Source organism: Myotis nattereri (genome assembly GCF_964212035.1).
Source record: "Myotis nattereri genome assembly, chromosome: 2".
Classification (NCBI taxonomy): Eukaryota; Metazoa; Chordata; class Mammalia; order Chiroptera; family Vespertilionidae; genus Myotis; species Myotis nattereri.
This window is the reverse complement of record NC_138076.1, coordinates 123,519,642-123,543,607: the sequence shown is the minus strand read 5'-3', so window position 1 is coordinate 123,543,607 and position 23,966 is coordinate 123,519,642. Positions and strand designations below refer to the sequence as shown.

Genomic DNA, 23,966 nt, shown 5'->3' with positions numbered 1-23,966 from the left:
CTGTATATTGCTTTGGGTAATATGGCCATTTTAACTCTTTTGATTCTTCCAATCAATGAACATGAAATATTTTTCCATTTTGTTGTGTCTTTTTCAATCTTTTTAAATATTTCTTTATAATTTTCAGTAGATAGGTCTTCCACATTCTTTGTGAAGTTTCTTCCTAGGTACTTTATTCTTTTGATTGCAATTGCAAAAGGAATTATTTTTTCATTTCCTTTTCTGAAGTTTTGTTGTTAGTATTCAGAAAGGCAATGGATTTATTTTTTCTTGGTGCATGGGGGGAGGCTCCACCAATTGCGCCACAGCCTCCAGGCAGTTTATTAATGAGATATTGTACATTCTTTTTTAATTTCTTTTTATTTTTTTTAATTTATTGCTTAAAGTATTACAAAGGGTATTACATATGTGTCCATTTTATCCCCCCGCCCTAGACAGTCCCCTAGCCTCCCCTATCCCCCAATGTCTTATGTCCACTGGTTATGCTTATATGCATGCATACAAGTCCTTTAGTTGGTCTCTTACTCCCCTGCCTCCTGCCCCCCAACCCTCCCCGTCCTTCCCACTGTAGTTTGACAATCTGTTTGAGGCAACTCTGCCTCTGTATCTATTATTGTTCAAAAGTTTATAATGGTCTCTATTATCCATGAATGAGTGAGATCATGTGGTATTTTTCCTTCATTGACTGGCTTATTTCACTTAGCATAATGCTCTCCAGTTCCATCCATGACGTTGCAAATGGTAAGAGTTCCTTCCTTTTTAGAGCAGCATAGTATTCCATCGTGTAGATGTACCACAGTTTTCTAAGCCATTCATCTACTGATGGTCACTTAGGCTGTTTCCAGATCTTAGCTATGGTGAATTCTGCTGCTATGAACATAGGGTTGCATATATCCTTTCTGATTGGTGTTTCTGGTTTCTTGGGATATATTCCTAGAAGTGGGATCACAGGGTCAAATGGGAGTTCCATTTTCAGTTTATTGAGGAAACTCCATACTGTCTTCCATAGTGGCTGCACCAGTCTGCATTCCCACCAGCAGTGCACAAGTGTTCCTTTTTCTCCACATCCTCTCCAGCACTTGTCATTTGTTGATTTGTTGATGATAGCCAGTCTGACAGGTGTGAGATGGTACCTCATTGTAGTTTTGATTTGCATCTCTCGGATGATTAGTGACTTTGAGCATGTTTTCATATGTCTCTTGGCTTTCTGAATGTCCTCTTTTGAAAGGTGTCTATTTAGGTCCTTTGCCCCATTTTTTGATTGGATTGTTTATCTTCCTTTTGTTGAGTTGTATGAGTTCCCTATAAATTTTGGAGATTAGGCCCTTATCAGATATGACATTGGCAAATATGTTTTCCCACACAGTGGGTTTTCTTGTTGTTTTTTTGATGGTTTCTTTTGCTGTGCAGAAGCGTTTTATTTTGGTGTAGTCCCATTTGTTCATTTTCTCTTTAGTTTCCATTGCCCTAGGAGCTGTATCGGTGAAGAAATTGCTTTGGCATATGGCTGAGATTTTGTTGCCTTTGGATTTTTCTAGTATTTGTATGGTTTCCCGTGGTATATTTAAGTCCTTTATCCATTTTGAGTTTATTTTTGTGTATGGTGTAAGTTGGTGGTCTAGTTTCATTTTCTTGCATATATCTGTCCAATTTTCCCAACACCATTTATTGAAGAGTCCATCTTGACTCCATTGTATGTTCTTGCCTCCTTTGTCAAATATTAATTGAGCATATTGGTTCAGGCCGATTTCTGGGCTCTCTATTCTATTCCATTGATCTATATGCCTATTCTTGTGCCAGTACCAGGCAGTTTTGAGAACAGTGGCTTTGTAATACAACTTGATATCTGGTATTGAGATCCCACCTACTTTGGTCTTTTTCAGGATTGCTGTAGCTATTCGGGATCTTTTTTTTATTCCAGATGAATTTTTGGAGAGTTCGTTCTAGATCTCTGAAGTATGCCGTTGGTATTTTAATGGGAAGTGCGTTGAATTTATAGATTGCTTTGGGTAGTATGGACATTTTAATGATGTTGATTCTACCAATCCATGAACACGGTATGTTCTTCCATCTGATTATGTCTTCCTCTATATGTTTTTTCAACGTCCTGTAGTTTTCTGAGTAGAGGTCTTTTAACTCTTTAGTTAAGTTTATTCCTAGGTAGCTTAATTTTTTTGGTGCGATGGTAAATGGGATTGTTTTTGTAATCTCTCTTTCTGAAAGTTCACTATTGGTGTATAGAAATGCCTCAGATTTCTTGGGGTTAATTTTGTATCCTGCTACATTGCCAAATTCATGTATTAAGTCTAGTAGCTTTATGATGGAGTCTCTAGGGTTTTGTATGTATAATATCATGTCGTCTGCAAATAAGGACAGTTTCACTTCCTCTTTTCCAATTTGGATGCCTTTTATTTCTTCTTCTTGCCGAATTGCAATGGCTAACACTTCCAGTACTATGTTGAACAGGAGTGGTGAGAGTGGGCATCCCTGTCTTGTTCCTGTTCTTAGGGGAAATGGTGTTAGTTTTTGTCCATTGAGTATGATGTTGGCTGTGGGCCTGTCATATATGGCTTTTATTATGTTGAGGTATGATCCTTCTACTCCCACCATGCTGAGAGCTTTTATCAAAAATGGGTGTTGAATTTTGTCAAATGCTTTTTCTGCATCAATTGATATGACCATGTGGTTTTTTTCTTTCAATTTGTTTATGTGATGTATCACATTTATTGATTTGCGGATATTGTACCATCCTTGCATCCCTGGGATAAATCCTACTTGGTCATGGTGTATGATCTTTCTGATGTACTGCTGGATCCGATTTGCTAAGATTTTGTTGAGGATTTTGGCATCTATGTTCATGAGGGATATTGGCCTGTAATTCTCTTTCATTGTGTTGTGTTTACCTGGTTTTGGTATTAGGGTGATGCTGGCTTCATAGAATGAGCTTGGAAGTGTTCCTTCCTCTTGAATTTTTTGTAGTAGTCTGAGGAGGATAGGTTTTAGTTCTTCCTTGAATGTTTGGTAAAACTCCCCTGTGAAGCCGTCTGGTCCTGGGCTTTTGTTTGCTGGAAGCTTTTTGATGACTGCTTCAATTTCTTCCATAGTTATTGGCCTGTTGAGATTTTTAGATTCTTCCTGATTGAGTTTTGGAATGTTGTATTTTTCTAGGAATTTGTCCATTTCCTCCAGGTTGTCTAGTTTGTTGGAGTAGAGCTGTCCATAGTATTTTTTAACAATCATTTGTATTTCTGTGGGGTTTGTTGTTATTTCGCCTCTATCATTTCTGATTTTGTTTATTTGGGTCCTCTCTCTTTGCTTCTTGGTGAGTCTGGCTAGAGGTTTGTCAATCTTGTTTATCCTTTCAAAGAACCAGCTCTTGGTTTCATTGATTTTCTGTATTGTTTTTTTGGTCTCTATGTCATTTATTTCTGCTTTAATCTTTATTATCTCCTTCCTTCTGCTCACTCTGGGGTTTTCTTGTTGCTCTCTTTCTAATTCTTTGAGATGTAGAGTTAGCTGATTTACTACCATTTTTTCTTGTTTTTTGAGATAGGCCTGTAGAGCTATAAACTTCCCTCTCAGGACTGCTTTCATTGTGTCCCATAGGTTTTGGATTGTTGTGTTTTCATTGTCATTAGTTTCCAGGATGTTTCGAATTTCTTCTTTGATTTCATTGGTAACCCAATCAATATTTAATAGCATGCTATTCAGCTTCCAGGTGTTTGAGTATTTTGGGTTGTTTTTATTGTAGTTTATTTCTAATATTATGCCATCGTGGTCTGCGAAGATGCTTTTTATGATTTCAATCTAATTGAATTTGGGGATACTTTCCTTGTGACCCAATATATGGTCTATTTTTGAATATGTCTTATGAGCATTTGAGTAGAATGTATATTCCCTGGCTTTGGGGTGAATTGTTCTGAGGATGTCTATTAAGTCCATCTGATCTAGTGAGTCATTTAGGATTGCTGTATCTTTGCTGATTGTTTGTCTAGAGGGCTTATCCAGTGTTGTCAGTGGTGTATTAAAGTCCCCTACTATGTTTGTATTGTTGTCGATCTCTCCTTTGATATCTTCCAGGAGTTTTTTTATGAATTTGGGTGCTCCTGCATTGGGTGCATATATGTTTACCAGAGTTATATCTTCTTGTTGTATTGATCCCTTTAGTATTATGAAGTGGCCTTCCTTATCTCTTGTTATGGCCTTCACTTTGAGGTCTATTTTGTCCGATATAAGTATTGCTACCCCAGCTTTCTTTTCCTTTCCATTTGCCTGAAAGATATTTTTCCATCCTTTCACTTTCAGTCTGTGTGAGTCCCTTCTAATGAGGTGGGTTTCCTGTAGACAGCAGATGTATGGGTCATGATTTTTTATCCATTCAGCCACTTGATGTCTTTTGTTTGTAGCATTTAGTCCGTTTACGTTTAAAGTTATTATTGAAAGGTACTTGTTTGTAGCCATTTCTGTTTTTGTGTGGCTGTTTTCTTTCTGAGCTTTTTATTTCTTCTTTTTATACCAGTCCCTTTAGCATTCCTTGCATTGCTGGCTTGGTGGTGATAAACTCCCTTAGCCTTTTTTTGTCTGTGAAGCTTCTTATTTCCCCTTCAAGTTTGAATGATAGCCTTGCTGGATAGAGTATTCTTGGATTGATTCCTTTGCTTTGCATCACTTTGTAAATTTCTGTCCATTCTTTTCTGGCCTGATGTGTTTCTGTTGAGAAATCATTTGACAATCTAATGGGAGATCCCTTGTATGTAACTTTCCGTCTCTCTCTTGCAGCCTGTAAGATTCTCTCTTTGTCCTGAACATTTGCCATGGTAATTATGATGTGTCTTGGTGTGGGTCTTTTCGGGTTCACTTTGTTTGAGACTCTCTGGGCTTGTGTGACTTTTTTCTTCCCCACCTCAGGGAAGTTTTCTGATATTATTTCTTCTAATAGGTTTTCTAATCCTTGTTCATCCTTCTGTTGTTCTGGTACCCCTATTATTTGTATGTTGTTTCATTTCATGTTGTCCCAAAGCTCCCTTAGACTCTCCTCCTGTCTTTTAATTTTTTTCTCCAATTGCAGTACATTTTGGGTGTGTTTTGCTTCCTTGTCTTCTAATTCGCTAATTCGGTCCTCCGCTTCTCCTAGTCTACTGTTGATACTTTCAATGGAGTTTTTCATTGCAGCTATATCACTCTTCATTTCTTCTTGGGTCTTACTTAAGTTGTTGATTTTTTCATCTGTTTCTTCTAGCTTCTTGCAGAGGTTGTCGATTTTTTCCTCCATCCGGTTTATGCACTCTAGGACCCTTATTCTGAATTCTTTTTCTGTGATGTTGCATGCCTCTGTATTACTTAGCTGCTTTTCTGGAGAGTCCTCCTTCTCTTTCCTTTGGGGGTTTCTTTGTCTGCCCATGTTTGATCTCACTGACATATCTAGACGTTGAGTCGTTCAGTGGTTGCTCCCTTGGTGGCAGTGACTCCTTGGTCTGTGGTTGCTCTTCGGGCGGTTGTGGTAACAGCTGCTCTTCAGTTGGCAGCAGCTCCTCTGGTGGGTGCTGTTCACAGCTGTGGTGGCTCTTCTGGTTGGTGGGGCGAGGTTTCACGTACAGCTGCTGTTCCTCAGCAGAGGGTGTGGTGCTCAGGAGGTTGCTGTTGCTTGGATCTGCTGCGTTGATTTAAAGGCACAAAATACAACACAACAAGGCACCATGTACCAGGCACTATACACAAATATATTCACGATATTAATAACCCCAAATAAAGGTGACCACCTGAATTAAGAGAATTAGGGGATAAGGAAGAAGGAAGAGAAAAAGATAAAAGAGAAAAAAGAAAAGAAAAGTAGGGACCAAAAAAAGAAGTGCAAAAATGAAATTGGGAAAAAGGAGGGGGGAAAATAAAAGCGAGAAAAGAAAAGAAAAGAAAAAAAAAGAGCGAAAAGAGAGAATGAAGTGGAAGAGAGGAAGAGACTTTTTTATATGAGGAGAATACTCCTATAGAACAGCCATTAATCCCAACAAATTCCAGCAACAGCTCCCTGGAGATGAATGCAAACTAGAAACAACCAATAATATAACGATGGAAATAGAATGGAGAACACTAATCCCAAAATAAAATAAAGAGAAAATAAAATGGCACTTTAAAAAAAAAGATAAAATGGTAGCAGTAATAATACTGGTTAAAAATAAGAAGGTAGTAATTAAAAGGGTAAAATCAGGTGATGGAAAAAAGAAGAAAAAAAAAGAAAAAAAAGAAGAAAAGAAAAAAAAAGAAAAAAAATTTGGTTTCTTAGTTAAAAGGTGAAAAAAGAAAAAAAAAATTGCAGTAGTGAAGGTCCTTCGGTTCTTCTATTCTTCAGTGTGGCTCGCCTTAGACCTGCCAGGTATTCAGGAGAGTGCTGAGTTTCCCTGCGATACACTGTTCTTCTATGTTGTAAACCACAGTCCTTATTTTAAAGTAAGCCGCATTTGTTTCCCAGACTGCCTTATTTTGTGTTTAGCAAAGAGTCAGTTTCTGGGTCAGCCTCTTGGTGGCAGTGTTCTGGGGTTGGCCTCTGAGGCTATAGGGCCTCTCTGTCCAGTGGAAGTTCACTGCCCAGAGCTGGCTGCGTAATATAGTTAGTTACCAGCGCTGTGTTGTTGCTGGGATTGAAAATCCCTCTATAGGCCAGACCCTGTTAACTCCCAGGGACTGATCAGGTTATTTTAATCCTTGATCTCATACAGGGTGGAATCTGGGTGTGGCTGTGCTCCTTGCCTGGGGGTTGGGGGGAGGAGTCTCACTCTCCGGAGAGAATGGCGGCCCCAGTCCTGGGCTCAGGGGTGTCTCAGCACTCAATTCACTGCCACCTCTCCCGGCCCCCCTTCTCTCCTCAGTCTCTCCCCAGATTCCACTCCTCCGCACACTCTCCCTCTCTTCAGCACAGGTGACTGTCTCGAGATATTGTACATTCTTTTTTAAAAGTGTTTTTAAGTCCTCAGAACCTGTTGTGTATTTTGCACTTATGGCATGTCTCAGCTCACACTGGCTGTTTTCAGTGCTCAGTGGCCACACATGGGTAGTGGCTGCCTGATTGGCTGGTGCACTTGGCCATCCCCATGTCACTGGCTGTGAGGCAATGGATTTTGGCACATTGATTTTTGTATCCTGCAACTTTACAGTATTTGTTTATTGTTTCTAATAGTTTTGTTTTTTTTGGTGGAGTCTTTAGTGTTTTCTATATACACTAGGAAAATGTCAACTGCAAAAACTGATAGTTTTATTTCTTCCTTCCCTATTTGGATGTCTTTTCTTTCTTTCTCTTGCCTTTTTGCTCTGGTTAAGATTTCTAGTACTATGTTGAATCAGAGGTGTGACTGTGGACATCCTTGTTTTGTTCCTGTTCTTAGAGGAAAAGTTTCAGGTTTTCACCATTGCGTACGATATTAGCTGAGGATTTATCATAGATGGCCTTTATTATGTTGAGGTACTTTGCTTCTATTCCTATTTTATTGAGTGTTTTAATCCTACATGGATGTTGTATCTTATCCAGTGCTTTTTCTGCATCTATTGATAAGATCATAGGATTTTTATCTTTTCTTTTGCTGATGTGGTGTATTACATTGATTGATTGGTGTATGTTGAACCATACTTGTGACTCTGGAATGAACCCCACTTGACCGTGATGTATTTTTTTTTTTTTTTGGATATACTGTAGTATTTGATTTGCTAGTATTTTGTTTAGGACTTTTCATCAGAGATATTGAACACAATATCTCTGTGTTCATCAGAGATATTGGTCTGTAATGTTCTTTCTTGGTGTTATTTTTGCCAGGTTTTGGTATCAGAGTTATATTAGCGTCATAGAGTGTGTTAGGAAGTATTGCCTTTTCTTCAATGTTTTGGAAGAATTTGAGAAAGATATGTTTTGAAAAAGAGAAAATCTTAAATACACAAAAGGATGTTTCATATGGAGCAATAATGAAAACAATAATAGATTTCTCAATGGCAACAATGGAACTGAGAAGATCTATAATAAAAGAGTAATATGCTAATTAGACTGGACATCCTTCAGGATATCATTCTGGACATCCTTCCGGACAAAGCCAGGGCCAGAAGGAAGCCAGCTAGCATCCGGGGTGCCTACAGGCGGCCAGAGGGAAGCCAGCCCGGCCTGTAGAAAAACACTGTCAACGATAAAAAAGAATGAAATCTTAACATCTGCAACAACATGGATGTGCCTAGAGCAGTGATGGCAAGCCTATGACACGCGTGTTAGAGGTGGCACGCCAACTCATTTTTTCAGTTGATTTTTCTTTGCTAAATGGCATTTAAATATATAAAATAAATATCAAAAATATAAATCTTTGTTTTACTATGGTTGCAAAAATCAAAAAATTTCTATATGTGACACGGCACTAGAGTTAAGTTAGGGTTTTTCAAAATGCTGACAGGCCAAGCTCAAAAGGTTCGCCATCACTGGTCTAGAGGGTGTTGTGCTGAGTGAAATAAGTCAGTCACAGAAAGACAAATGCCATATGATTTCACTTATTTGTGGAATCTAAGAAACAAAATAAACAATCAGAATTGTAACAGACTCATAGATACAGAGAACATTTTGATGATTGCTAGATAGGAGGCAGGTGAATGATGGGTGAAAAAGATGAAGGCATTAAGAAGTACAAATTGGCAGTTACAGAATAGACATGGGATGTAAAGTACAGTATAGGGAATATAGTCAGTAATACTGTGACAACTCTGTAGGGTGTCAGATGGCTATTATCGAGGTGACCACTTTGTAAGTTATTAAATGTCTGGTGACTGGGTTGTGAATTGTAAATGAAAAATAAAACATGATTTTATTTATTTATTTTAAAAAGATTTAAAATAATAAATAGGAAGGGAGAGGGAAAAAGAGAAACATCAATGGGAGCAAAGCATTGATCCTTCGATGGGCTGCTTCCTGCAAGCCCCCATCAGGGAACAAGACCAAAACCTGGGTATGTGCCTGACCAGGAATCAAACCTGCAACCTTTCAGTGCCTGGGACAATGCCACATTGGCCAGGGTGAAAAATAAAACATGATTTTTAAAACCAGGATTAATAAATTGGACTTCATCAAAGTGAATACTTTATTTTTAAATTTTATTTTAATTTTTTTCCATTTTTATTGAATGTATGGGATGACATTGGGTAACAAAATTATACAGGTTTCAGGTGCACAATTCTACAACACATCACCTGTACACTGTATTGTGTGTTCACCATCCCAAGTCAAGTCTCCATCCATCACCATTTATCATCTCTATACCCTCCTCAACCTCCCTGTCCCCCATCCCTCAGCAATCCCCACACTGCTGTCCCTGTCCATGAGTTTTTTTTCTCGTTTTAAAATATTTTGCTCAATTCCTCCACCCCCTTCACTCTCTCCACCCTCCAAAAGTGAGTAAATTCTGTTCTTTGAAAGTTGTTAAGAGAATGAAAAGACAAGTCTCAGACTGGAATAAAACATTTGCAAATCATATATATATGTATCCAGAAAATATAAAGAACTCTCAAAATGCAATTTAAAAAATTAAAAAACTGCCTAGGCCAGTGTGGCTCAATTGGTTGGAGCGCTGTCCTGTACACCAAAAGGTTGTGGGTTTGATTTCCATTCAGGGTACATATCCAGGTTTTGGTTTGATCCTAGGTTCGGTCAGAGCACATGTGGAAGACACCTGATTGATATTTCTCTCTCACATTGATGTCTCTCTCTCTCTCTCTCTCTCTCTCTCTCTCTCTCTCTCTCTCTCTCTCCTCTCTCCCTTTGCCCCTCCCACCCGCCATCCTCTCTAAAATAAATTTAAAAGTATTTTAAAAATTGGCACTAAAATTGAATGGATATGGGGATAGCAAATTAGCACAGGAAAAGTTGCTAAACATCATTTAGGAAATTAAAAATTACAATGAGATGCCACTATACATCTGATAGAATGTAAATTGGCACAACCATTTAGGAAAACAGTTTGGCAGTTTTTTAAAAAGTAAGTGAGAGATTTATGACGACAGAGAGCAGATCAGTGGTTGTCTGGGGAAAGAAACCGTTCTTTCCCCAGAACGGGAGGGCAGAGCAAGAGGGGTTAGAAAGTGACAAGAGGAAACTTTTGGGGATGATGAATATGCTTATTATCTTAATTGTGGAGATGGTTTCAAGGGTGTTAACATTTATTAAATAGTATATTTTCAATATGTGCAGTGTATTATATATCAACTATAGGCCGAGTGCAGGAGATTCATGCCCTCGGTGGCGGAGAGGTGTGGTCCCTCAGCCTGGTGTTCACCCTATTGCAGTCCAGGAGCCCTTGGGGGATGTCCCGTGCCATGGAGGCAAGAGAGGCTCCTGCAAATACAGCTGCAACTGCATGAGCCCTGCCTCTGGCTGAGCAGCACTTCCCCTGTGGAAGCGCACTGACTTCCAGGGAGCAGCTCCTGCATTGAGCGGCTGCCCCTGGTGGTCAGTGCACATCATAGTGACCAGATGTTCTTCCATTCAATCAATTTGCATATTCCCCTTTTATTATATAGGATTAGACATCAATAAAGCCTTTTTTTAAAAAAATAAAATGGCCCTAGCCGGTTTGGCTCAGTGGATAGAGCATCGGCCTGCGGACTGAAGGGTCCCGGGTTCGATTCCGGTCAAGGGCATGTACCTTGGTTGTGGGCATGGCCCCAGTAGGGGGTGGGTAGGAGGCAGCTGATAGATGTTTCTTTCTCATCGATGTTTCTGGCTCTCTATCCCTCTCCCTTCCTCTCTGTAAGAAATCAATAAAATATTAAAAAAATAAAAATAAAATGGACTGCTTACACATGTGAAAAGTAAGGCTATTTGTAGCCTCTCATACAAGTGAGAAGAATAACCCATAAAACAATACAGTTCAGTAGGTAAAGGGTAGATATTTAGGCTTTAAAACGTGGTTTTCTGAATTTTGAAAGTCGGAAAATAGAACCAGTTCATTCTTTGACCATGATTTCTTTATCCTATTTCTTTGAAATCAGCCAACACCTGCCATGTTGAGTTGCTCTAAAAGTTACCGTGAAATAATGAGGTTATTTGAAAGTAAGTGTAGCTTCTTGGGTGAGGTGAAAGAACAGGTCATGGCTGTATTTGTCTGTGGAAAAACTAGCCCCTGGGCCTCCTTGCAAAGGTCCAAGCGGGCATGTGAACTGTGACATTGGGCGACCTCTAAGAGGAGATCTGAGGACAGAGGCTCTCCGTTGAGGCCGTGGCAAGGGCTGGCTGAGTGGCTGACTCTGGCCTTACACACACAGTGTATCTACCAACTCGTGGAGGCTCTGGCGCTCAGCGGCTGTGGAGGTGTAAACTTGGAATCCCAGCTGGAAAACATTACAGGCATGCTGTTCCAGCAGGTGAGTGCTGGAGGCTGCAGGTATCCTGGGCTTGGTCTTCCCCTCTTGTTTGGAGGTGATGGTTCCCCCAGGGCAGGTCACTACCTCCACACGGCCCTGGGCTTTTTTCACGGTGACTGTAACTGCACACACCTCAGGCTTCCCTCCCGGGATTCTAGTCACAGAGTGGATATTCTCTATGAGGTAAATTGGATACAGTTCTGTATGTTTCTTGGGGTGGAGGCCATTGTTGCTCCCTCTAAACTGGTTAAGGGCAGAGAGTCCAAACCGACCCATTATGCCTGAGGGAAATGGCAGGCCTTCTGTGTTGTAGCCTAGAGGAGGAAGAGGACAATTGAACATTTTGCTAAAAGGTGTTACCGTCCATATATTTGCTGGCCACTGTCTTCTTTTCTTTGGGGCTGTGTAGGTGTATTCCTGGGTCCTCTTTTCACGTTCTTATGGGCAAGTGCCGCACTTTTTCTGGCTGCATACCTCAGTTTCTCCATCCATGCCCAGAGCCCCAGATTTTTCAGTGCTCCCAGGTCTGATGCCCTTGGTCTCCCCACAGCTCTGTGAGCGAGTGAACCCAGCAGACCCTCACTCTGTGGAGAACCGCAGCCTCGCCCTGAGGGCTATCTTCACCCTGGGTAAGTCCACACATTTTCCTAACCCCAGGTATGGGCCCGGGGACCTTGTACTCCATGGGAGGGTAGGTTCCCAAGACAGCCTTCTTTCCTTCAGACAAGATGCAAAGTAATCCATGTAAAGTTTTCCTGAAATTCAATGAATCTCCAAGGGCACAGACATTCTCCCTTCCCTATCCCTTTTGTTACCACTCCCTTCCCCTATGGTTGGCTTCCCGTTCTCCTTTGGTGATCCTGAGCTCAGAAAGGTGATACTGTGTAGAGAGCACTGATGGTCGCGAAAGAGGTTCTGACCTAATTGGTGTGCACATGGCGGGGCAGGGGAGGGACAGGCCTAGGTTAGGAAAAGCATCTGTCCCCAAGCCTGGCACATGGTAAATGCTGGACAAACACTGGCTCTCTTTCTTCCTGCTTCTTTTCTCCAGCCTAATAGACCCTAATTTATCCAGCCCATGGCATCAGTGGTTTGCTGTGAGCATGATTTACTTCTACACACCACCTCCCACTTAAACATACCCCTGACTCCCTTTATTCATGCCCTCTAATAGCCAAGTTATACCAGGATCAGATGGTATCCCTATTACTAACCACCGTGGAATGCAATGATCCAGACAAGATGGAATCAGCCCTTCAAGTGTTCACAGATGTGTTTCAGGAATGTGAGTAGGAAACAAGCCTGGTCCTAGGGATCTTCTTGCGCAGGAAATCTTCTTGCTCTGGCAGTCAGTCCTATTTAGTAGTTAAAAGCACAGCTTTAAACTCAACATAAACTCAATGGGTTCAAATCCTGATTTTGACTCTTAATAGCTGTGCAAACTGGGGCAGATTACTTTTAGTCTGAACCTCTATTTCCTCATTTGAAAAATGGAGTTGCCTTGGCTGGGTGGCTTAGTTTGGTGGAGTGTCATTCTATACACCACAAGATTGTGGGTTCAATTCCTGGTCAGGGCACATACCTATGTTGCTGTGTCGCTTGTGTGTTTCCAGATCAGGGGTATGGGAGGTGATTGATCAATGTTTCTCTCTCAAATTGATCTCTCTCTCTCTCCCATCTTTCAATAAAATAAAAAACAACATATCCTTTGGGTGAGGATTATAAAAAATAAAAATGTAAGTAACATCAATTCCTACCTTTAGCCATTTTTAGTGAGAATTAAAGGAAAAAACATATCTTGGATTGTAGGTTTTAACTTCAGTCAAGTGTCCATCAAAACATTGCTGTGTGACTAACAGTACGAAGCACAGAAAGTACACACTTAAATAAGATATGGTCCTTGTTCTGAGGAGCTCAGTCAAGGAGGGAAGATGAGACTGTTCACACAGCAAAATGATACAGGATAATAGGTGATAAGTTACTTAAATGTGAGCATGGCGATGTGCAAAAGGAATGCAGAGAAGGTGTCAGTCAGGAGATAGGATAGACTCTGTGAAGATGTGCTGAGAGCAGAAAGGAGACTGAGTCAGCAAAAGGAATTCACACAGAAGAGCAGTGCTGGCAGTTCTAAAGGTTGAGATAGGCAAAGGGTGAGCAGAACAGCTCCGTCAATGAGGTAGACTTGTGTGGTCAGCTGTGGGAGCCTGGCAAGCGCTGAGACGCAAGTGCTAGCTTGCTGAAATACTGTTTTAGGTCACTTTCTAGTCTGGTTTGAAGCAGAGGGGTGGTGGAGATAGCCTCTCGGGTTTGATCTGGCCTTGAAGAGCAGGACTGTATCTAAAATTTCTCCTACCTGTCTGTCTTCTCATGCCTCCCAAAGCAACAAAGGGGGAGGTAGGAGACTGACCCCTCTGCATGTCTGTCTTTCCTCTAGTGCCTCAGACCAAGAAGCTGCAGCGCATGGTACTGAATTCTACCATTCTGGTGATTCAGGAGGACCTCAAACCAGTGAGCAGAATGGCAGAATGTTGGGGCTGGGAGGGCAATTGCTGTTTTGAGAACTTGAGGTGTGGTAAGATGGAGAGGGGAAGGTTTGGGTGAATGAAGAGAGAGGTAAGGCCCCCTTGCCAATCTAGTTCTGGCCTCAGACTTCTGCCCATGGGTTACATTTGGGCTTGTCAAAACCTGAGAAAGGTTTGAGAAGTGGAAAGGTGGTTTCTTCCTATTTTCTGAGCCTTTTCTGTGGGCAATACTGTGGTGAGCCCAGTAGGGACATGGAGCTCTGAAAGATACTAATTTTGCTCCCAGAAAATTCACAGTTTGCTTATGGAGAGAAGTCCTGAAACATCACATCTTGCATATGCTATGAGAAGATATATACATATATTTTCAATATATGCTTCTCTTTTCTTTATATATATATAAATTCTTTCTTTAAAAATTTTTTGAATTACAGTTGGTATACAATATTATATTAGTTTCACGTGTACATCCTAGGGATTAGACATTTATTTATATAACTTAGGAAGTGATCACCCCAATAAATCTAGTGTACACCCAGCATAGTTATTACAAAATTATTGACTATGTTCCCTATGCTGTACTTTCCATCCCATGACTATTGTATAATTGCCAGTTTGTACTTCTTAATTCCTTCACCTTTTCATCTATCCACCCACTCCCCTCCCATTTGCCAACTATCAAAATGTTTTCTGTGTCTATGAGTTTGGCTCAGTTCTTCTTGTTCATTTATTTTGTTTTTTAGATTCCACAACTAAGTGAAATCATATTGCATTTGTCTTTCTCTGTTTGACTTATTTCACTCAGTTCAACACCCTTTAGCTCTATCCATGCTGCCAATGGCCAGATTTCATTCTTTTTCAGGGTTGAGTCATATTCCATTGTATATATGTACCACTTCTTCTTTACCCATTCCTCTATTGATGGACACTTAGGTTGCTTCCAGATCTTGTCTAAGAATAGACAAATATGGTAATTAACCATACCTTCGCTATGCCTCCCATTGGCTAATCAGCGAGATATGCAAATTAACCCAACCAAGATGGCGGCCGGCAGGCATGCAGCTGAAGCGAGCAGGCTTTCTTGCTCCAGTGATGGAGGAAACAAAGGTTCTCCACCTGCCGCGGCCTGGCTCTGTGCTCCAAAAGGAACAATGTTTCAATTATAGAATCTAAACAAACCCCAGATACCTGCTTTCAGCAGGTTGTGGCCTCAGAACTGGAGTGAGTAGGAGCCAGCTCTCAGCTCCTATGATGGCAAAAAAGTTTCAATTATAGAAGGTAAATAAATCCCAGAATAAAAAAAATAAAGAAAAAAAGGAGAGGCTGGGAGCTTCAGTCACTGGCCAGCCTGAAAACAGCCATCAGCCCCTCATTCAGACTGGCCAGGCACCCCAGTAGGGATCCCTGAAGGGGGCGTGACCAGCTGCATACAGCTATCAGCCCCTCACCCAGGCTGGCCAGGCACCCAAGCGGGACCCCCACCCTGATCCGGGACACCCTTCAGGGCAAACCAGCCAGCCCCCACCTGTGCACCAGGCCTCTATCCTGTATAATATAAGGGTAATAGGCAAACTGACCCTAACAGCAGAAAGACTGGGAATGACTGGTCACTATGACACACACTGACCACCAGGGGACAGATGCTCAATGCAGATGCCCTTTGGTGGTCAGTGCGCTCCCACATGGGGGAGCTCTGCTCAGCCACAAACCAGGCTGATGGCTACCAGTACAGCAGTGGTGGTGGGAGCCTCTCCTGCCTCCTCAGCAGCACTAAGGATGTCTGACTGCAGCTTAGGTCTGCTCCATGCTGGCAAGTGGGCATCCACAAAGGGCTGCCGGGCTGCCAGAGGGATGTCTTATTGCCAGCTTAGGCCCGATCCCCTGGGGATCAGGCCTAAGCCAGCAGGTGGTCATCCCCCGAGGGGCCCCAGACTGTGAGAGGGCACAGGCCAGGCTGAGGGACCCTTCCCCCCCTCAAGTGCCCAAATTTTTGTGCACCAGGCCTCTTGTTATAAATAATGCTGCAAGAAACTTATGGATGTATATGACATTTCAATTTAGCGTTTTGGGTATCTACAGATAAATATCCAAAAGTGAAATTGCTGGGTCCTCCTTTGGCTCTCTGTATAGTCTTTGTTCTAAAGTCTATTTAGTCTGATATAAGTATTGGTACTCCAGCTATTTTAGTTTTGTTACCATTTTCAAGAAATACCTTTTTCCACCCCTTTATTTTCAGTCTGTGTATGTGTCTTTTGACCTGAAGTGGCTCTCTTGCAAATAGCATATGTAAGCGTCTTGTTTTCTTATCTATTCAACCATCCTATGTCTTTTGATTGGAGCACTTAATTCATTTGCATTTAAAGTAATTGTTGATAGAAATGTACTTATTTCCATTTAATGATTCATATTTTTGATATTCCTTTCTTCTTCTCCTTAAAGAAGTCCCTTTAACATTTCTTGTAATATTGGTTTGGTGTTGATGAACTCCTTTAGCTTTTTCTTGTCTTGGAAGCCTTATCTCTCCTTGGATTCTAAAGGACAGCCTTGCTGGTTACAGTGATTTTGGTTGTAGGTCTTTGCTTTTCATCACTTTGAATATATCTTGCCAGTCCCTTCTGGCCAGCAAAGTTCCCATTGAGAAATCAGCTGACAGTCTTATGGGAGCTCCCTTGTAGGTAACAGTTTTTCTCTTGCTGCTTTTAAGATTCTCTATCTTTAACCTTCTGCATTTAATTATGATGTGTTTTAGTGTGGGCCTCTTTGGGTTCATTGTGTTGGGACTCTTTGCACTTCCCTTGATGTTGTACCAGATGCCCCTAAACTATCCTCATTTTTTTTCTGTTCTAATTAGGTGTTTTCTGCTACCTTATCTTTCAAATTGATGACTCAATATTTTGTGAGAAACCATATTTTTGAAAAAGCTCTTCAAACAGGGCTGGAGACAGCAGAGACTGCTTCAGTTCTGGATCAAAGAGGATAGGGGAACAGGAGAGGAGGGGAGTAGTGGTTTGGGGTACCAAATGCACGACAATGGCATCATCCCTAAAAACACATCCTCAGAAGGTTAAAGGAAAGCTTGGAATCTTGAGGGTTAGGCCCTCAGGACTTGTGGGATTTGTTCCTGGCTTTCCCTAGGAAGGCCAGAACATGGGACTGCCCTGGACTCGGATTCTCCCCCAATCCACACTCCTGCTAATTTTCATATCTCTGGGGAAATAAGGTGAGGGCAAGGTAAGTACTTAGAGTTCTCCAGGGAGGTGGTGGGAGCTGAAGCGGTTAGAACTTCCGGGCAAAGTACAGAAATGGTCATGGTTAATGGCTTGTGGTCTGTCATTATTGCGAGCCCACTGTAGAGTCTCACTGGGTTTAGTGTCAGGTGATCTGATCCCCTCACCTGCCTTGGTCCTCTGTGTCCTCACCTGGATTATGAAGGGTCACACTGGCAGTCCCTGACATTCCTTTCTGTCTTGTCATGTGATTGTCTGTGACTCCACAGGTGCCGAAGGTTCTCCTGCACTTCATTGAGATGCTGGGCCAGCATAACTACTTGGCCTTGCCCCAGGGGAACACTCTAATCAGCTATGTCATCAACCTTGTGGAGTCTGAGTCATCAGTGAGCAAGGGGCTGGGCAGGGAGGGGACCGAGGATGGGAGCACACCTCAGGGGATGGAACAAGAGGAAGGCAGGGTTGGGAGCAGGAGGGAAACAAGAGGGTATGCCTGGCACATGTGAAGGGTCTTTGGCCTGTAAAACCCTAAGCAGTGAGCCAGGGAAGGCCCTGAACCCAGAGACTTAGCTAGCATTGGTTTTAGATTTAAATCTTTCCCTTTCTCATTCTAGAATGAAGAGGACATCCGAATAATGTGTTCCAGAATCCTACAGATGGTATAAACAGCTAGGGCCAAACAGACCTCTCCGTTTCCTCTTCCCTTGGCACCCCAGATCACTACCCTCACCCCGGCCCCACCCCCGACTGCATCCCACCTTCCCCTTCCATCAAATGCCTTGTGGTGTCTCTGTCACCTCAACCCACCTGCATTTCATTCCATACAAGTGCCTGGGGTTCCACTGAGAAGTGCTCAGTGCAGCAAAAGAGGGTCACGGGGTGTGGATCTGGAAGCCAGAGTCTGAGTCCTGATCAGCCAGTTTTCTAGCTGTAAAATCTTGAATAACTTGTTCTCCCAGCTGCAGTGTCTTCTTTTATAAAAAAGGGGGTGATTATATTTCCTGACTGTTCTCAGCAACCTCCAGGGATTCTGGGAGACTCATATAAACTGATTTGCATCAGCGCTGAGGAAAGGGCTGTGTTGTGGGAGGAAAAGGACTTAAGATTTACTCTCCCTCCCAGTGAGCTCTGCCTCCTGACCTTCAGCATGTCTCTGACTCTGGAAGGTTCCTCAATGAAGGTGATTACAAGTCACACATTCCAAATTTCAAGAAGTCCTCATCTATCAAGTCAACTTATGCCTGCTATAATTTTAATCAGGACCTTGGTTATACTTTTCCAACCTGAAGTGAGGGGTTGGGGGTGGGGGTGGTGGGGAGAGAGTGAAAGAAGAGGAAGAGGAGGGAGAGAATGAATATGAATGGGTTAAGGGGGCTCTGTATACAGGCCTCAAATACTCGGTCTGGAAAGGGAGACAAGGTCTTGGGGTTGGAGACTGATGACGGGCTGACTTGGGGCTTGGCATTGAAATTCTTCCACATCTCCTGCCAGGTATCTTTGCCCAAACTGGTCACATTGGTGTGTGAGCCCAACAACACCTTGGCCTTCGTGCCTCTGTGTAAGGCAGCCATACAAATGGCTCTGAAGGCCCGTTCCCTGGGCCAGGTTCCTTACCTCAGCAGCTTTCACCAGGATCGTAAGTACAAGGGTGTGGCAGCCTGTGGAGAGGTGCTCACTGTGATATTTAAGTCTGTTTGTGGGCATGGAGTGTTGGAGTTGGGTGCTGGCTGAGACACTGCAGGGGTGATGGGTGTGGGGAAGAGGATGTAGAGGATGCTGGATGAGGGGATTAGGTCCCATGCTTGGGCCATGATGGGAAGAGTAAGGCAACTACTTAAGGCCATTTGGCCTCATGAATGAAAGGGGGATGCCTCTCATAGTCACAGTTCCTTCTATCCTTCACTCCTCATTATAGAACACTTGATTCAAGATGTACAAACATTGTTAATTACAAAGTAATGAATACACACACTCCTGACCCTTAGTTCTTCCTTTGCCCTAACTCTGAGCTCACCCTATCCCTGACCTCTAACCCCAGTGGGACTTAGGGTTAGAGTTAGGATGTCTGTTCAGCATATCATTGATGTGTGTGTGTTTTCTAAGGCTGAAGTTGTAATGGTTTGTGTTTTAGTCTGAATCAAAATGTCACAGCTCCCGTGGCATTGACACTGATGTTCCCTCTCCTCTTTGCTCTTTCTCCTCCTCTGAAGTACTGATGGGGAGCTGCCAGTGGAGGCTGGGGGTTGAGCATCCTGAAGTGTGCACTGACTCTGCCCTCTTCTTTTATCCTCTCTCTAACTTAGCTACCGAGTACGTTTCCCCTCAGAGACTCCTGACCCATCTTGTGGTAAGTGATGCCAGAATGAGTGCCACAGTCATATATTCTTCCATCCACTCATCAACCCACCCATCCATCCACTTATTTCACAAAGAGCTGGTTACTACTTTGTCTCAGGCATTATGCTGGGTATGGAATAATGAGATAGGGGCTAAAGAGCATGGAGGAGGGACCTGGGAGTATAGTGGTGAGGCCTCGAGATGAGGATGTGGGCAATGGGAAAGGCCTGCCTTTCTCCTATTTGGCCTTATTGTGAGCTGCTCTCTGTTGACGTGGACAAGCCCACATACCTTTCTGGATCTCTGTGTTGAGTTTCTCTGTTAGCCCAGACATTATGTGCTAGACATTATGCACACTTGAAATGACAAAGGTAGACCTACCCTTGAGGTGTTCACAGACTTAGTGGGGAAGACAAGCGTGGGAATAGCTAGTCTAGGGCAGGGGTGGGCAAACTTTTTGACTCCAGGGCCACAATGGGTTCTTAAACTGGACCGGAGGGCTGGAACAAAAGCATGGATAGAGTGTTTGTGTGAAGTAATATAAATTCAAAGTAAACATCATTACATAAAAGGGTACGGTCCTTTTTTTTTTTAGTTTTATTCATTTCAAACGGGCCAGATCCAGCCCGCGGGCCGTAGTTTGCCCACGGCTGGTCTAGTTTGACAAATGTACTAATAGATAAATACATAAGGTGCAACGGGACTTAGAAGAGCACCAGGCTGACATGGTCTCCAGGAGGCAGGAAGGCATCACAGAAGAGGTGATGTTTCCAGAGCATCTGGGTGGATGTAGGAGTTCAACAGGTGGCAAAGAATGGGCAGGGCCTAAGCTCCAGCTCTACCATTCTATGGATTTGCTTTCATTTTCTTTGTTCTCTTCTCTTATTTTTTATTTATTTATTTATTTATTTATTTTATTTTATTTTATTTTATTTTTTTAATTTATTGCTTAAAGTATTACAAAGGGTATTACATATGTGTCCATTTTATCCCCCCGCCCTAGACAGTCCCCTAGCCTCCCCTATCCCCCAATGTCTTGTGTCCACTGGTTATGCTTATATGCATGCATACAAGTCCTTTAGTTGATCTCTTACCCCCCTACCTCCTGCCCCCCAACCCTCCCCGTCCTTCCCAATGCAGTTTGACAATCTGTTTGAGGCAGCTCTGCCTCTGTATCTATTATTGTTCAAAAGTTTATAATGGTCTCTATTATCCATGAATGAGTGAGATCATGTGGTATTTTTCCTTTATTGACTGGCTTATTTCACTTAGCATAATGCTCTCCAGTTCCATCCATGACATTGCAAATGGTAATAGTTCCTTCCTTTTTAGAGCAGCATAGTATTCCATCGTGTAGATGTACCACAGTTTTCTAATCCATTCATTGACTGATGGGCACTTAGGCTGTTTCCAGATTGTTCTCTTCTTTTAAATATTTTCTCTGCCTTCTGCTTGCTTCTCAGATGTGTTCCCGGAAGCCCTACAGGGAAAAGGAGTTTGGTACAAGCTCTCTGAGGCTACTATCTGCCCTGCATCCTATCACTTCTCTGCATCCTGTTATAAACCACAGTGTTGGCCAGCTGTGGAGGAAGGTGATCCCACAGATGTTGGAGATACTAGATGGTAAGGGCTTGGTTAGCAGGGGGAGGAATGAAGCTGGGACAGTGGCCAGACTCCAAAAGAGATGGCGTCCCGAGGTGCAGGATGGACCTTCCTTGGGGTGAGGAGAACTGGAACCAGTCTCTCTGTCCCTTTGAGGTGCTATTGGATGGGTCTGCTTTTGGGGGCAATGTTGTAAACTGAGCAGAAACACAGTCCAAAGTTCTGTGGCTCCAGGGTTCCCAGAATGACTCCTGCACTTTCTTATGGGCAGAAGATCAACGAAGAGTGTGGGCTTTGGAAACAGACAGACCAGTTTTGTATCCTTGCTCTGACACTGGTCAGCTGTGTGTTTTTGACCTTTGGAAAGTCATTCATCTTCTGGAGCCTCTGTAAAGTGGGAGAGCAGTTTCCTTGTAGGCTGAGAGCCGCATAGTACTTAAATGTTTTCTTCTCCCTGGCTGGGACCTTCCGGTTGAGTCGGTACCCTTGCTCTCTCCTTTCCTAGATCATACTGAGAAGAGCCTGAATCCGGAGGAGTGGGAGGACAGGCTGTTCTGGGTAAGTACTCCCCAAGACCTCCCTCCCTCCACACTTGCCTTCTTTCCCATCTTCAGGAACCTGAGGGAGGATAGCCCCAAGCCCCCCAGAGACTGAGGCCATGATGAAGGGCCTAACTGCTCAAGCAAACCTCTTTCTGTGGTCCCCTTGCCTCCTGGCCTCTGCCTCAGAGTATCTGACTATGCGCTAAGTCTTGAGCCCCCTTCCATACCCTTATGACCCTATATCAAGAGGGAGTAAGGGAAAGGGCCCTAGCTGTATGTCCTTGGGCAAGGTATTTAACCTTTGCATGTCTCAGGGTCTTCATAGGTTAAATGGAAGTTCTTCCTGCCTTCTAGAATTAAAAAGGATGATATCAGAGAGGACCTTGGAAATTGGAAAGGGCTTCACACATGTAATTGGCATTACCATCATTGTCACTGTAATATCATTCTTCAGTCCTAACTCCCACCATGTGTTTCCCCTTTTTTCCTTATTTACAGGCCATAACCCTTGTCTCTTGCTTCTTCTTCTTCTTTTTTTTTTTTTAAAAAATATATTTTATTGATTTTTTACAGAGAGGAAGGGATAGAGATAGAGAGTTAGAAACATCGATGAGAGAGAAACATTTATCAGCTGCCTCCTGCACACCCGCACTGGGGATGTGCCTGCAACCAACGTACATGCCCTTGACCGGAATCGAACCTGGGACCCTTCAGACCGCAGGCTGACGCTCCATTCACTGAGCCAACGGGCTACGGCTCTTGCTCCTTCCTGACCCCACTTTTCTGGGGCAGAACAGCCTACCACTGACCTTTGTGGTCCTCTTCTCCCTTCTTCTTCCTCAGTTTTTGAGTCACTCTTTAGTGGCTATTGATGATGACCGCTGGCAGGAGCAACTCATCAGAGCCATCTTGGAGAGGATGTGTTATGTCGGCGATGATGGTGATGAGAAGGTTTGTCTGGGTGTGTGGTGGTTGCAATGCCGGGGCGGAGGGGTGCGTTGAAGGTGGAGGATGGTGCTGAAGAAACCTGGTGCTCACACAGGTGGCTGAGGAAATGTGAATGAGTACAGGCCTTGGGGAAAGAACAAACCAGTGTTCCTGCATCCTGGGAATCAAGGGGTGGAGAGGATCACAAACTGGTCGTCACACTGGCATGACAAAAATATCAAAGTGTCTTACTTTTGCTTAGCCTTTTAGGCTTTATCAAGAAGTTTGCCATCGATTGTCTTCATTGAAATCTCCTAATATTCTTAATAGAATGGAGCTTGTACTTGGTGCAGTGGAAAGATTGTTGATTTTAGAGTCCTATTTAAGCAGTCAATTCAAGTAATATTTGAGGGCATCCCATACACTGTGCTTCATGTTGGGGATACAGAGTTGAGGAAGAAATATGGGCTCCTTTGCTCACAGAGTGCAAGGTTGGTGGTGGTGATGGCCTGGGGTCCTGCCCTGGCTTTTCCATGTGCTCCCAATTCAGTCTTGATAAAGTGTCAACAATAAAGATTTTTAACATATTAGCCTAAATAACCTATAGCTGTGGTCATCCCTACCTTGAAGTTGAAGAAACACAATCCAGGAGGATTTAAAATCTTAAGAAAATTATTGGTAAAACTGGCACGTGAATCCAAGTTTTTTTCTTTTTTCCTTCCTTCCTTCCTTCCTTCCTTCCTTCCTTCCTTCCTTCCTCCCTCACCTGAGGATATTTTCCCATTGATTTTTTAGGGAGAGTGGAAGAGAGACAGAAAGATAGAAATATCTAGGTGAGAGAAACACATCAATTGGTTGCCTCCTGCATATGCCCTGAGTAGGGACCAGGCCATGGAGGAGCCTGCAACCGAGATATGTACCCTTAACTGGAATCGAACCCAGATCCTTTCGGTCCGCAGGCCAACACTCTATCCACTGAGCCAAACTGGCTAGGGCCTGAATCCAGGTTTCTTGATTTCGGTTCCTGTTTTCCTGTCACCGAGAAATACTTTATTTGAGCTCTGGAGGTTTCCAGGAAAGAGGCCTTATTTCCAAGACGGTTTTCTTTCTCATTATTAACAGTACTTATGAAGCACCTAATGTATGCACATCTTTGTGGTTGTTAGATTAGGGGTACAAAATGAAGCAAGCAAGAATTCTGATCTTTTTAATTTAGTTATTTAAAAGGTGCACTAGCCCTAGCCGGTTTGGCTCAGTGAATAGAGTGTGGGCCTGTAGACCGAAGGGTTCTGGGTTCAATTCCAGTAGAGGCCACATACCTTGGTGGCAGACTCCACCCTTTCTTGGGCCCTGGTCAGGGCGTGTGCAGGAGACAACAATTGAGGTGTCTCTCTCACATCGATATTTCTCTCTTTCTCTCCTTCTCTCTTCCA

The 23,966-nt window shown here is 42.9% G+C and overlaps 1 protein-coding gene across 1 annotated transcript in view; it reads left to right on the top strand.

The window, feature by feature from the left end:
- LOC308513847 (maestro heat-like repeat-containing protein family member 1) overlaps positions 1-23,966 on the top strand; it is a gene marked incomplete at both ends in the record, with an annotated part of 76,835 nt that overhangs the window by 4,944 nt on the left and 47,925 nt on the right. The window contains 11 exons of the mRNA XM_081083948.1: positions 11,278-11,376; positions 11,927-12,005; positions 12,551-12,661; positions 13,811-13,884; positions 17,395-17,511; positions 17,740-17,784; positions 18,617-18,761; positions 19,429-19,472; positions 20,926-21,085; positions 21,570-21,622; positions 22,450-22,557. Of these exons, the coding sequence (XP_080940074.1) occupies positions 11,278-11,376; positions 11,927-12,005; positions 12,551-12,661; positions 13,811-13,884; positions 17,395-17,511; positions 17,740-17,784; positions 18,617-18,761; positions 19,429-19,472; positions 20,926-21,085; positions 21,570-21,622; positions 22,450-22,557 (1,035 nt within the window). The remainder of the gene's footprint in view (positions 1-11,277; positions 11,377-11,926; positions 12,006-12,550; positions 12,662-13,810; positions 13,885-17,394; positions 17,512-17,739; positions 17,785-18,616; positions 18,762-19,428; positions 19,473-20,925; positions 21,086-21,569; positions 21,623-22,449; positions 22,558-23,966) is intronic.